The sequence below is a fragment of the Tachysurus fulvidraco genome, chromosome 7 (assembly GCF_022655615.1).
Source record: "Tachysurus fulvidraco isolate hzauxx_2018 chromosome 7, HZAU_PFXX_2.0, whole genome shotgun sequence".
Lineage (NCBI taxonomy): Eukaryota > Metazoa > Chordata > Actinopteri > Siluriformes > Bagridae > Tachysurus > Tachysurus fulvidraco.
The window spans coordinates 5564426-5579624 of NC_062524.1; the positions used below are offsets into that span (position 1 = coordinate 5564426).

General features: G+C 39.2%; 1 protein-coding gene and 1 long non-coding RNA gene across 2 annotated transcripts in view; one reads left to right on the forward strand and one right to left on the reverse strand.

The window, feature by feature from the left end:
• LOC125145244 (interferon-induced very large GTPase 1-like) overlaps positions 1-12369 on the reverse strand; it is a 25596-nt gene extending 13227 nt beyond the window's left edge. The window contains exon 1 of the mRNA XM_047816626.1: positions 12320-12369. Coding sequence (XP_047672582.1) covers positions 12320-12335 — 16 coding nt within the window. The 5' untranslated portion in view covers positions 12336-12369. The remainder of the gene's footprint in view (positions 1-12319) is intronic.
• LOC125145245 lies at positions 8497-14877 on the forward strand. The gene is made up of 3 exons (XR_007143591.1): positions 8497-8649; positions 13710-13833; positions 14095-14877. It is a non-coding gene; the product is annotated as an uncharacterized LOC125145245 (long non-coding RNA).
• The last annotated feature ends 322 nt before the right edge of the window (positions 14878-15199 follow it).

Below are 15199 nucleotides of genomic sequence, written 5' to 3' on the forward strand. Positions count from 1 at the left end.
TAAAGTAAGATGAGCTTTAAAATGTTGTAACTGTTGGTTGTTAAGATGTTTTACTCAGTTCTACGGTGTTGGTGTTGGTGTTGATGTCTATACCAATAAAGTAAAACATCTGTGAAAAAGAATCTCAGATTGCGCACTGTGACTAAGGGCGGCATAGTAGAACACTTCACTGCGTCAGTGAAGGCCAAGAACATCAGATGGTAAAGCAACAAGAAGCACTACGTATTGGAAAGGGAAGTACACCTTCTAAAGATTGCAATTGACTGACTGAAGAAGCCAGTGAGCAAGTTAAGGCTGAACAAGCAAGCACCTTTAAGTTAGTGACTTGGAAGCAGCACAAGGTCTTGTGACTGTTCTAAAGTTTCAATTGCATTGGTATTTCCATCAACTTCATTCTAAGAAAAGGTTAAAAAATCTTTCTATTGTTGGTTGACTTATTAAGCTAAAAAGGACTAAACAGATAAGCAGTTGTGTTGTATTATTGAAAAAATCTAAACTGACTAAAGAATTTGCTTGTTTTATTCAAGTGTTTCGTACTTACTTTATAACTTTATAACTAGTTTGCAGAATTTCACATTTTACAAGCTGTATGAATTATTTTTGTGGTTGTCAAGTTTATCTGAGTTAGAAGCTTTACACTAGAATTTTAGATTGCCTTTTTGAGTATTACATTGTAGAGCAACACAGTATTGACATGACTGATGAAAGGGAAAATACAGTACTGCCCACTAAAGAAGTTAGTTATACAAGCCCCATTACACAAGAGTTAGACAATGCAGAGCATGTCATTCCACCACAGCATGCTGATATAGCTGGCCAAATGGAAGTTGCAAGTACAGCAAACACAAGTCACAGATATTAGAAGTCGTCAACGTGAAAAGGGAAAAACACTCCAATATGCTAAACTAAATGAACTAAAAAGAAGGTTTGAGCAGAAGTACAGAAGATGGAAATATCACATCAATGGTCTGAAGAGAGCCATTAAGAAAAAATGATGATTCTGAATTGGTTCGTGAAGTTGTGAGCCCTATTAATAGCACACAGTCAGAGCCGGATTAAATAAATGAACTACACTAGGCAGGCTGCATTTTTTGGGCCCCCCTCCATCGATGTTATTTATGAATTGAAATCTGAAACTTACCAAAGTTACTAATACAAGTTAATTCACATTTTACATAGCCCAGTCTTTAGTTACAAATTGGTTATGTTGTATATTAAACAGTCTATCAGACTATTTTTTGATATTCATTATTTATACGTCATTACACGGGCGCCACAGTGTCTTCTTCCTCCGCGTCTTCCGCCGCATTTCCCGCCACATCTTCCACCGCGTTTACAGCTGTCAGACGGCTGCCCGACAGAAACTTTTGCAAAGCCCCCCGCTGTCTCTTCTTTTGTTCTTCTCCATTTTTTTTTCTTTTTACGTTTTGCCGCACCCGAAAGCATCTTCAAAGTCAGCCTACTACTCAAAACACACCTGCCTGCTATATTTGTTGCCCCGCTCTGGCATCTGACCGCCGCTGACGTCTCCTCGGACTTAACTGGCTGGCGCCTCTATATAAATACAGTCTATGGTTTAAATAAACATCGTCACTATTTTTATTTAATTAATAAATAATGAAATAAATTGTAGATAGGACATTTGTATATTTTATTTTTATTATAATTTATTTTTTTATACTTTTTTTTTTTTGTCCCTCTGTCTGGGCCCCATCCTGCCAATTGGGCCCTAGGCACGTGCCTAGTTTGCCTTTGCGTTAATCCGGCTCTGCACACAGTCAGAGGTTGATCATCTCTATGAGAAGATAAGAAGCATCACAAGCCCTGAAACAGAAATAAGGAGGAAAAATGACACGTCTCTCAATCACTAGCATTGCTAATGAGAAAGCGCAACAGTTTCTAAATGAAGATCCTGAGGACATTCCCTGGCCTGATTCAGATACAGTGTTTGAAGCCACTGTGTCCACCATTATCTCAGCAACCTCCAGTAAGTCAAAGTTTGTTTCCAAGATGTCTAGTCAATTTTCCCATGATTCTTTGCAGAAAAGAATACAGTCATGGCACAACATCAATATGAAAGGGAAATTAAGAAACTCAAGGCAGAGGATGAAAGGTTAACAGCTGAGATAGAAGCTCAAGAAAAGGAAATAGAAGCGGAGAATGCATTAAAAAGGGCTCAATTTATTTCAGAAAGTACTATGAGAAAAATAAAGCTGGAGGAGAAGAAGGAAGTGGAAAGATTGGAGGAATTAAAAAGGCATAATGCAGCACAAGCAAGGCTACAATTTTATGCTGAAAGCATCAAAGGTGATGAGCTTGAACAGTATTCTGTTCCTCTTCAAAGACAAGATGATTATACTTCTCATCCAAACATTCCTATTTCATTCTCTCAGCCATTAAGGCTCACTCAGGTCACTGCTCCTTTAAACCACCCCTCTTGTCCTCCTCAAAGGGTTCCAATTACACAAGCTCACATCTCTCAGTCAACTACATTGGTTGCTCCAAATGAAACCTCTAATGATCTTGTGAAGGCACTTGCTGAAGCGATTACAGCCAATAGGATTCCGATTCAAGATTGTCCAGTTGTCTTCTATGGTGATCCTCTTAATTATAATGACTGGAAACTGTCCTTTCAAACGTTAATTGATCGCAAGAACTTGCCAGTCCAAGAGAAGCTCTTCTTTCTACGCAAGTATGTGAGTGGTCCAGCCAAAAGAGCTATTGAAGGTCACTTCTTGGTTGGAACAGAGACTGCTTACATGGCTGCTTGGAACATACTTGATGACAGGTTTGGCAATCCGTTTGTAGTTGGCAAGTCATATCGTGACAAAATACTGTCATGGCACAAGATTTCTAACAAAGAAACCAAAGACCTCCGTAAATTTGTAGATTTCCTAAGCAGTGTTGAATCAGCCATGCCTTATGTTCAAGGTCTACAGGCTCTAAATGACTGTGTTGAAAATCAAAGAATTTCATCCAAATTGCCAGAATGGTTGAGTTCACGTTGGAATAGAGCAGCAACCAAGTTCCAAGATGAATGCGGAAGATTCGCTGAGTTTAAGTACTTTGTCGAATTTCTCAACAAAGAAGCTAGAATTGCATGCAATCCTATCACCTCATTGCAAGCAATAAAGCCAGCAGAAAAAGAAAGAACCAAGCATACTGATCAAGATAAGTATGCATTCCAACGAAATCGCAACCCAACTGCCAAGACATTCACCACTAGTTCCAATGAAAAGACTAGTATTACGTGTGTCTTTTGTAAGAGATATGGCCACATTATTCATAAGTGTCACAAGATTATGGAAAGACCAGTTGAAGAAAGATTGAAGTTTGTACAGTCAGGGAAGTTGTGCTTTGGCTGTCTTAAGACTGGTCATAACTCAAAGGGCTGCACCTCTAGGAGCGTGTGTGAGAAATGTCACCCAACGTGCCTACATCAAGATCGTGTAAATAAATTTCCAGAACAAGGAGCTAGAATTATTCAAGATCAGTCGAAGATCAATCTTGGATCTGCAGACAGAACAGAATCACAGAAGGTACAAGAGTCAAGGTCTGTGATTTCAAACAGAGTACAGTAGTTCAAGAAAGGAATAACACTCATACTGTATGTCATTGATCATTCCAGTATATGTCTCAGCAACAGCTGAATCAAGGAAGGAGATTTTAGTGTACACCTTGCTTGATACACAGAGTGACACTACTTTCATTTCAAGTCAAGTCAAGAAGCTTTTTATTGTCATTTCAACCATATATAGCTGTTGCAGTACACAGTGAAATGAGACAACGTTTCTCCAGGATCATGGTGCTACATAAAACAAAGACAGGGCTAAGGACATGTAAGTAGTCTTAGCCACATAAAGTGCAACTGTGCAACCTGGTGCAAACAGTGCAGGACAAGACAAGCAAGACAGTGCAGGACAAAAGACAGTGCAGGACAAAAAACAGTGCAGACATTAAGTTACAAGACAATACAAAAAGTACAAAAAATGCAATACACAAAAGACAATAAACAATAACAGAAACAGCGCCGACCGACCGGTGTAAATACTGAATGTTCAAACAATATTTTGTGCAGTAAAAGAATGAACAGCAGCAGGTTCTTAGCAGCAGGTCCTTTTGTCCAATATGTGCAAAAACAGCAGAAAAGTGTGCAAAACAGTGTGTGTGTTTTGTGAGGGTCTGTGCAGTCCATTCAGATGATGTGTGTGTATGTTGTGCTCAGTATAGTACAGTTCGGTTATTGAGAAGTCTGATGGCTTGTGGGAAGAAACTGTTACGCAGTCTGGTCGTGAGGGCCCGGATGCTTCGGTACATTTTAAAGGATACAGCTGAGAAACTTGATATCAAGAATGCACCAGTCAAACTAAAGATTTCTACAATAACATCCAAAACAAAGGTTGTGGCATGTCACAAATTGAATGGACTACAAGTAAGAGGAATTAAGTCTGAAGTGAAAATCAAACTTCCAACAACCTGCACTAGAGACTACATACCTGTCAACAGGTCTCATATACCCTCATGTGAAACAGCCAAGAACTGGCCTCATCTAAAACATCTGGCAGATGAAATGGCTCCTGCACATGACTGTGAAATAGGTTTGTTAATAGGCTATAACTGTCCTCAAGCCTTACTCCCCAGAGATGTTCTCAGTGGTAACGAAGATCAACCATTCGCACAAAGATCTGTGTTGAGTTGGAGTATCATTGGATACAACCATTACGACAGTGACTATGAAGATGAAATTGGCGTGAGTCACAGGATTATCTTGAAACAAGTTCTACAAGCTGGTGAACCATCTCACAAGCTCAAGTCTGAAGTCTGCTTTATACACAGGGACAAGGTTAAGGAAATGATCACTCCAGCAGAGGTCCTGAAAGTTTTTGAGTCTGACTTTGTTGAAAGGAATAATGAGGAAGTCTCTACATCGCAAGAAGACTTAAGGTTTTTGGCAAAGTTAAACAAAGGCATTAAGCAAATGCAAGATGGGCACTATCCGGAAGGTAACATGGAAACCCCACCAACAGTTTTTTGGATGAAGGTCCACTTGTTTGGAGCTGCCTCCTCTCCTGGATGTGCAAATTTTAGACTTAAGTACCTTGCTGCACAAGGTCAAGGCAAGTTTAGTCAAGCCACAGTGAAGTTTATACAGTGTAATTTTTATGTTGACAATGGCTTAGCAAGTGTGGACACTGAAGCAGAGGCAATCCAGCTTGTAAACGAAGCCAGGGATCTCTGAAACATGGGAAAGCTCCGCTTGCACAAATTCATCACCAACAGCAAGAAGGTGACTGCTACAGTACAATTCTGAAAGAGGAATGTAAGGTAGAAAGGGTGCTCGGAATTCAATGGTGCGTAGCTTCAGACAAGTTTCATTTCAGAGTGCTAGAAAGATAATTTGATCCTGTTGGATTTCACGCTCCCTTCATTCTAGTTGGGAAAAGAATCCTACATAGCATGTGTCAAGACAAGACAGGCTGGGACGAACCACTTCCTGATGACCTCAAACCGCATTGGGAATCTTCGCTGGGGGACCTTCATAACCTGTCATTGATAAAGATTGCACGTTGTTATGTGCCATCAACATTCAAGGATGTCCATCAATATGAGCTACACCATTTCTCAGACGCCAGTGTGTCAGGCTATGGAGTATGTTCATACCATAGATCTGTGACCAAGTCTGGAGAACTCTACTGCACTCTTGTTATGGGTAAAGCTTGCCCCAACAAAGGTATTGACAATTCCCAGGTTGGAGCTCTCAGCTGCTGTGGTCGCCACAAGGATTGGTGATCTGCTCAAAAGAAAACTAAAATTGGATGGCATTTGTGAATACTATTGGACCACCTCCAAGGTTGTCCTTGGTTATGTTAACAATGATGTACGACGGTTCCATGTATTTGTAGCCAACTGAATTCAGCAGGTCAGGATGAGCACTAAACCTAGTCAATGGAGATATTTTGCTTCAGATCAAAACCCAGCTGATCACGCCTCTCGTGGGCTCGCCGTAAAGGAACTCATGGGATCGAATTGGTTTGCTGGTCCAGGTTTCCTATGGCAAAAAGAACTGCCTAAGGAGGACATTATGGTGGGAGAAATTGACAGAGACCCAGAGCTCAAAAGGGCACAGGTTCTTACAACAAAGGCAAAGGAAGAATGGTCTCTTTTAGATCGCCTTCAAGGGTTTTCGGATTGGAAGAGGACAGTGAAAGCAATAGCGAGACTCAAACATTATGCAAGAAGTGTGAAAGGTTTGGTAGAAAGATCAAACAAATCCACAACACTAGAAAGAACACTAGAAAGAAGATGCTGAACAATTTATAATTTGTATGGTCCAAGAAAAGGTGTTCAGTGATGAAATAAATTCTTAAAGACAAGGTAAAGCAGTTCATTCAAATAAGTCCGACAAGCTGTACAAGTTAAGTCCATTTATCGACTATCATGATATCCTTCAGGTTGGAGGAAGATTGACACATGCAGAACTTCACCCTCATATCAAGCATCCAGCCATTCATCCTAAAGGGCATGTATCTCTTCTACTCATCAAACACTTCCATGAGAAGGTGCAACATCAAGGTCGTGGCATGACCATCAATGAAATCCGCTCCAATGGTGTCTGGATCCTGGTGAAGTATCATTTGCAGTAGTGAAGTATCATTTTTCATCTACAAATGCATTAAGTGTAGGAAGCTAAGGAAATCCAATCAGGAGCAAAGAATGGCTGACCTGCCACCAGAAAGGATGGAAGCTACACCTCCGTTTACTTACAGTGGCATGGACTGCTTTGGACCATTTTATGTTAAAGAGGGAAGGAGAGAGTTGAGATACGGACTCTTGTTCACCTGCATGTGCTCACGTGCTGTTCATCTTGAGGTGCTGGATGATCTTAGCACTGATGCCTTTGTTAATGCACTGCGTTGCTTGATTGCTATACGTGGCAATGTTAGTCAGCTGCATAGTGATCAAGGTACCAATTTCATTGGTGCAAAGAGAGAGTTCCTGGAGTTGATGAAGCAGTTGGGCTGTATCTTTGTCATGAACCCACCTGCTTCCAGTCACATGGGTGGGGTCTGGGAGAGACAGATCCGGACTGTAAGGAGTGTATTGACGTCCATCCTAGTCCAGTCTGCAGCGAGACTTGACAGTTCTTCCTTAAGAACATTCATGTATGAGGTAATGGCGATCGTAAATAGTCGGCCATTGACCTCAGAACATATCAATGATCCTGTAGGACCAGAACCATTGACGCCGAATCATATACTTACAATGAAGCCTACAGTACTATCATTGCACCACCTCCTGGACAGTTTGTAAGGGAGGATCTCTATCTGCAGAAGAGATGGAAAAGAGTTCAATTCCTGGCAAATGAGTTTTGGACCATGTGGAGAAAGGAATATCTGTTGTATGCAGCAGAGATGTAAGTGGAATAAGAGCAGAAGAAACGCCAAGATAAATGACATTGTTCTGCTCCAAGATGACTTGGCACCACGAAATCAGTGGAAGCTAGCCAAAGTAGTAGAAGTCTTCCCCGGAACTGATGGAAGGGTGAGAAGACTTAAACTTCTTGTTGGTGATACAACACTAGATAGCAAGGGTGCATGCACAAGCAAGTCAGTCTATCTAGAAAGACCCATACACAAAACAGTGTTACTCCTTGAAGCAGATTAACCCTCTGGAGTCTGATTTGCCGCTGGCGCCCAAACATGCTTTTTTTTCAGATGCCGGCAAAATGAGCTTAAACTGCTCTGTCCTATTTGATCAAACATGTAAAAGTAATACATCATTTAAATCTGTAAACGGTCTACTTTTATTTGTGTATGCTCATTATATAAACAAAACGATGTATTTTTTTTAAATGAATAAAATAATCAGGGTGCGCCGTCTGTCGCCTTTGTCTGTATGATCTTCGTTTAGAAACACGTCATTAAAAAGCGCTGAAATTCTGCCAATATCTGACACACAGAAAAAATATATATATCTTTAGACAGCTTAAAGTATGTAGTTTTAGAATAATCTGTGAAATAAAAAACATATGTTTCCAATGAATATAAATCATGTGAAACCAGCTCAGGTCATTATCTGATAATGAGCTGCGACCGGACAAGTCCCCCTCCCCCCTCCCAAAAAAAAAACCAACAACACACACATATAAGTTGTTTACATATTATGGTAACGCAGTTTGTGTTGAATACAGTGTAATAAGTCTTTGGTCAATAATATATTTGAAAGCAACTAAAAAGAACCAAATGTAAAAGCATGTCAAAATCTCTCAAGGGGCCCAAAACACCCTCAGACTCCAGAGGGTTAAAGGGTTGTTTGACAAGAATGTTTAAATGTGCATGTTAATGTTTAAGTTCATGGTGTGTTACTTGAGTATTCATAACTTTGAGTGAGAATCACACATTGTGTGATGGTGGGAGTGTATCTGCTGTCAAAGATTCCATTCTATAATGTTTATCCACTAGATGGCGCTTATGTACATTAGGACTCGTCACTCATTAGCACTCGCTCACTTCCTGTTTGCCATCCACATGGTGAGATGGAGCAAATGTGATTGTCAAGGGTGGGGCTGTCTCTAATGGTATCGTATGCCATCTAACCAAGAAGGTGCAAGTTATAACCCCTCTCTTAGCTCACAAGCAGGCAAAAGTGGTATGTGTATATATTTTCATTTAATGAGTTTAATGTGATATGTTTATTTTCCATACAACTGAATGTGTAACTGTTGTATATTTCATATGGCTTTTACTCAGTTCTATGCTGTTGGTGTTGATGTCTATACCAATAAAGTAAAACATCTATGAAAAAGAACCTCAGCCGGCGGCATAGAGCGTGAAGGGTGGTTGATCTGCATTTGGGATCTAACCTCTCTTCCCTGACACTACTGAACAGGTTGTTAGATCAAATCCCAGGACCACCAAACTGTCACTGCTTGGTAATTGAGCAAGGCCCTCAACTCTCAACTGCTCCGTTGTATTTTTTTTTTTTAATGAGATACGAAGTCACGTCTGCCAAATGCAGTAAATTTCACTGGCCCTGTTCTTGTACTCTGCACCATTACAATGAAACTTGAGTCTAATCTAAAATCACTCAAAAAATTGAAAAATGGCTAAGAATAGACCAAGATCATGACCTTAACCCAGTTGAGATGCTGGGGCATGATTTGAAGAGGGTTGTTCAATCAAAATAGCCCAAATTTTAATGAACTGTAAAAAATTTTTGAGGAGGAATGGTCCTAAAATTCCTCTGCACCATTGTACCAGTCTTCCAAACAAGTACAGGAAATGCTTAGTGGAGGATGCCTCTGCTAAAGAAGATCTACAAGTTACTAAATTCAATGCTTCTGTACTGCCACAAGATTCCTCTGAGGCAAAACTAAGCTGGCACCAGTTGCTACACAATGCATTTGTGCAGGTAATCAGCCTGAATGTGTTGTACCTGGCTGCTTTAAATTTACAAAGTGAACATAAGCGTATGCATAAAGTATACGGAAAAACGAGTCACTTCAACTGCAAGTACAGTTAGAATAAGGTTAAGTAAACCAAAGATAAAATTTGATGCATGAACATGCAATATGAAATTACAGTAACTTAACAATAACAGTAAAACAGCAGCATTTGCTCCACATCCCCTCAATATCCGTAATTCTCATGCTCTCATAAACTGATTTTTTTTCACGGAGACTCTTGTTTCTGTCTGGTATTTAACCCAACATGTTGAAGTGGAGGTTTTTTGGACTTTTATGGCAATCTGCACAATAGCATGACTGGAAAGCTACAAGTAATGTATGTACAACATGGCAAATACTGAGCTTTCAGTGTGTTGAGTACAGAATTTTTTGTCATTACAGAAAATCATCTTCTATCATTAGAGAGTTAGGGAGAGCAAGAACAGTGTAGCCTCTGTAGGGGAAAGACTGACTGCTGTAGTACCCAACTAGTAGAGCACTTACAGCATGGCAAATGATTGACCACTTGGTGGCATAATCACAAAGCCAAATCGCTAAGATTGCCCATGGGAGGACCACTCCTTTCCACTTTACATGTCTAACAGGTTTGTTGGGCTCAGTGAAGTACCTGCATAAAAACATGTAATAACTCTGGTTATAGGTGACTACATCTTATATGTGAAATTATCCAGGCCTTTAGAGGCTAGTGATTCTGGCTGGAGTCTCACTGCTGAGAAGCATAGAAGCAGATAAGCGAGTCATTGCAACCAGAATCTGCAACCAGAAATACATTTTGAAAATGTGGGGAGGGGGATGTCAACTCGTCATGTTCAATTTTATTTGTGTAGCATTTTTAATAATGAATATTGTCACAAGCCAGCTTTAAAGAAATACAAAAAAAATCTGAATATAAACTAGATTTTCTAAAGTTTGTCTCGACAAACTTTGATGTTGGCTTCAAAAGTGTTTATAGAAGGCGAGTGGACATAAGGATCAGTGTTACGTTTGGAGGCAAGTGGACGGAAAGCTAGGATGCCAAAACATTTGGAGACAAGTGGAGACAAGAATGTGACATCATTCGAATTCTATTGAGCAAGTTCCCCACATTGGGCTGAGTGTTTTGATATATTTTCACTTGATGTCATCAGAATACCCATGAGGAAGTTCTCCTCATTGTTCTGAGTGTTTTGTTATATGACATGTCAATGTTGTAAAAAGTTTTTTGATTTTGCATATTTGGAAGCAGGGTTGCCGCACAACTAGAAGGCCAGTCGGTACACCAATTTACCTTTGTTCAGAATGTCACCCTAAAGGAGCTGGCCAAGTTTGGTGTAGATAGTTCGAAAGCTTGCCGAGTTACAGTATAAACCTCCAAAATTTATAATGGGAGTCTGTGGGAAAAAAGGCCACTTTGAGACCCGGTACCGGAAGTACCGGTACTAGGATCGTTTAGAAAAGAAATAGCAACAAACTTCAGACCAGGGTCTACAACATATCCGAATTTGGTGCATGTGGCTCGAAAGCCCTAGGAGGAGTTACTCTTGATACATTTTTGTCTAAGCTTAAATAGGAAAACAGAATGTTGGCTTCTACAAAGCCAACATAATAACTAGATTTGTAAAGTTTGTCGCGACAAACTTTGATGTTGGCTTTGATGGTGCAAGTATTTGCAAAGGCCGGTGCTTTTTGGAGGCGAGTGGACATAAGGGTCAGTGTTACTTTTGGAGTGGACAGAAAGATTGTGAAAGCTACTGTACCGCTAGGTTGCCAATACTTTTGGAGGCAAGCGGACATGAGCACGTGATGTGATCTGAATACCCGTGAGGCAGTTCCCCTCACTGTGCTGAGTGTTTTGATATGTGACATGTCCATGTTGTGCAAATTTTTAATTTTGACATGATGTCACGTTGTGTCGAGTGACGTCACCAGAATACCTGGTGGGGTGTAGATACTTTTGGCAAAAAGTGGCTACTGAGGGTTTGGACATTCCATGTCAATACTGCAGTCATTATGGGATACTACTTATTTTTATACTGTATAGAACTTAATGGTAGATGTATTGCATGTGTGAGAGCTTAGAGGACTTTTCGGAATTCCCCATTCAAGTCAATGGGATGTTCGATCGGCGACTACGGGAAAACCGAAAATTCCGTCGGAACCCCGGAATAAAAAGTTCGTCCGGAGTAAGGTCCTAAAGAACCTGTCTGAGTTCAATGTAAATCGCTTGATTTACTTGCCGAGTTATAAACCTCAAATTTTACAATAGAAGTCTATGGGAAAAAAGGCCACTTTGGGCCACTCTGTATCGGGAATGCCGGAATTCCGATCGCTTAGAAAAAAATTTTAATTTGCACGTGACGTCACGTGACTGCCCCACATGACGTGAACAGAATACCCGTGGGGCAGTTCCCCTCGTTGTGCTGAGTGTTTTGATATGTCACATGTCCATGTTGTGCAAATTTTTAACATAATAATAGGATACAGACTTAGCACTATTTTTTTTTATTTTTTGTAATATATTAGATAAATAATACAAATAAAACGTTATTGTTCAAGATATTTCTGTTTGACAAAGTAGCTAGTTTTCTTTACTGTATTTCAGTTAATTTACCATGTATTGTAAAATATTACTGGTCTTTTAAACAGTATAAATATTCTGACCGAAAGGATAAATCGCCACTGCGTCATGTTTCCCCACAGTCACAGACTGGAAAAGACCTAAATGTTCTATGTTTGGCTTTGCCTCTAAAAGATAGTATCATTTTATAGTAAACTAGTGTAAAGATTTTAAGTAGAAAATACACAATGCATTTCATCCAAAACTCCTTGTTTGTGTTACTTTATTAAGATAAATTCATGTCATTTGTTCCTTACCTTCTCCTGACGCCATTTCGTGTCTCGGGTGGAGAAATCTAAAGTGAAAGCAAAATTGTGAAAAAGTGGTGTGTGTCTTGTATGTGTGGGTTGTGTGGGTTGTTTAATCTCACTATGTTTATCAGAACAAATACAGAACAAATACACATCAAATCTACCCCAAATATTGTAATTATTAGTATTTTGTAATTACTGTAATTCTGTGGTATTAGTCAAGAATTAGCATGAGGTTGGGTTATGTTCACTTTTGTTCAGCTAAAGTTAGTTAGCTAATGTAAGGGATTCTAGTCTAACAAAGATAAAAGTAAGACTTTCTCATTTGCATAATCATGCATATTCAAGGGAAAAGTGTTTCAGCAACATTAAGATAGATTCTCTTTAGGGGTTACAAGAATTTTAAAATTATTGTAGCTACTTCTAAAGTCTGTAATCAATCAGAGGTCATGTCTGAAGCTACCTGTCACGAATTGTATTAACATTATCTAATTAAACCTGTGCTTATTGCAAACAACATGACTTACGAGTGGGTTACAAGTACAAGCACGACTTCCTCTAATCTTGTCGCTGCACAAGCAGTGCAACGGCCTGCAATGTACTTGTTTTTTCTACTTAGTGTGCAACTGGAAACAGTTCAGTTCCCCTTTGTTATTTTTCTTTTCCTAGTTTCAGGCTGTGAACGTATTGGTACAGAATGTTCAATGTTCACTTTTGTTATTCACAATATTTTTCTATTACACTGCTAGCAAACTAACACACACTTGCACATCATTACAGGATTTTAGTATTTTAATTTTAGTTTGTATTTTATTTAAAACAGCAAACAAAAAATCATGAAGATACATATTCTAATAAAATATGTTGTTACAAAAAACATTGTTATACATCTTAGCTACTCAGCTAATGAGCACAGAGAGAGAAACTATGTTGCTAATTTGCATACTGGAAGATGATTGGTCCAAAGTTGTAGTGCTTATAAGGTAGTGTTTTAGAGATGTAGCAGTAAATCCTTCATCACACTCGGTGGAAAATGAGCAGCTGCCAGCTCCTACACAACCAACTTTAGAACTTTCTACAAAATCACAACTTTAACAAAACAATGACAAAATAAACAAAATGTTTATTTATTTTTTAGTGGCAAAATTGATCAGTTTTAAAGAGATGCCAAAAATTAAAAAGCCAAATAAAAATAAAGATCAATTAATTTGACTTTCTAATCCTAAATTAATTGCTCTTCAAAATCAGTGAATGTCAGTATAATAGTGTCATAAATGCATTTCTAAAGTGACATTTCAAATTGGTAAATGATCAAACCCATGCAGTTTAGTTTACAGTGAACTAGAGGAAAGAGTGGCAGAACTAATCCCTATTTGTTTGCGCTCTGATCCTCCAGTATCTTCAAAAGTTCATCTAGATCTGCTGAAACCCAGATTAGAGGAACGTGAGCAGCATCTCCATCCATCAGCTCCAGTGGATGACCAGATTTTAGGACTTCTGCTGCAAGCTTAGGGAGAGAGGTGAAGGTTTTTTCTTTATATTGTTCATTGGATTGTTGTACAGAAATGTAAGCCTCATTTATTTGACCCATATCCCTGAGGATGTGTTCCAAACCAAAAGTTGCCATATTCGGTTTTTCTGAAATTTTCTCAAGTTCATTTTGTTTGAGTCTCTGAGGAGCTTCTGTTTAATCTCCTTATATACAGCGTTTTCAGGATTATAGGAAAGTACAATGTTCTCTGAGGATATTTTAGTCAGGATTTCCCATTGCTCTTTATTAGATTCTGCATCACCATGGAGATTACAGAATGGCACACAATAAAAGAAATAATCAGTTTCCTTCCCTGATGGACAGAACCAAGCGATCTCCACCACTCCATCCATCAGGAGCTGGTTCTTTCACTGTCCAAAGATTCTGTCTTTGTCAAAAAAAATCTGTAAAGTCATCATTAAGTAGTAAATGTGTAAATGAGTTTTCTTCAGTTGTAATGTACCTTGCTGTAGTCCATCATTATCATTGTAGAAAGGTTTCCACTAAGTCTTTCTCTCTACAAGGCTTCTTCCAGTGTAGTGATGCTATTAGAAATTATATTTTTTTGTTCTTTGTAAATTTAATTAAATAGCAGGTAAATAACACAGATGCATTAATCTCATGTCTTCTAATGTGTCTGTAGTCTATTAAGTACTAAAATAAGTTAATAATCTGTGTGTGTATGTGTGTGTTTTGGCATTGAGAGAGAGAGAGAGAGAGAGAGAGAGAGAGAGAGAGAGAGAGAGAGAGAGGGGCACGCGACATCATAGCACATTTATGTTCATTTTTACACACTACCCATGATTTATTATGTAAACAGTTGTCCTGGTCTCTAACATCTTGACAAACAGTACAACATACAACCCTCACTCTGCACGTAAGAGCATGAAATCATTTGGGTCAGAAAACTAGGGCCTTTTTACATCTGGTCACTTCATGTGTTTTCTCTGATCCGATAGCTATCTGATTTGTTAAAACTGTTCCATTTACATTAGGCCACATAATGTAATGTGTGAATCGGATATCAATCCTATCTTTCTACTCCCACCCAATATGCAAATATATTTTACCTCATTTCTGGGGTAATTGAAATGGAACACGCTTTGGTGTGTGCGGTTGCTACAAAAAACATCATTTACTGTTTGCTGCATTTTCGCTGGCAGCAGCAGTGCATTTTAAGACCCAACGAGACACCTGGGTGAAGGATCGGAGCAGCACTGGTAGGAAAACGTATTTGTTTCTGCCGCGATGCACGACTCGCGAGTCACCTGCGAGTGACGTACTTCCGTTTGGGAGGAGTATAGTGCTGACGTATGTGGCTTGAACAACCACATGCATTTACACCTGTCCAATTT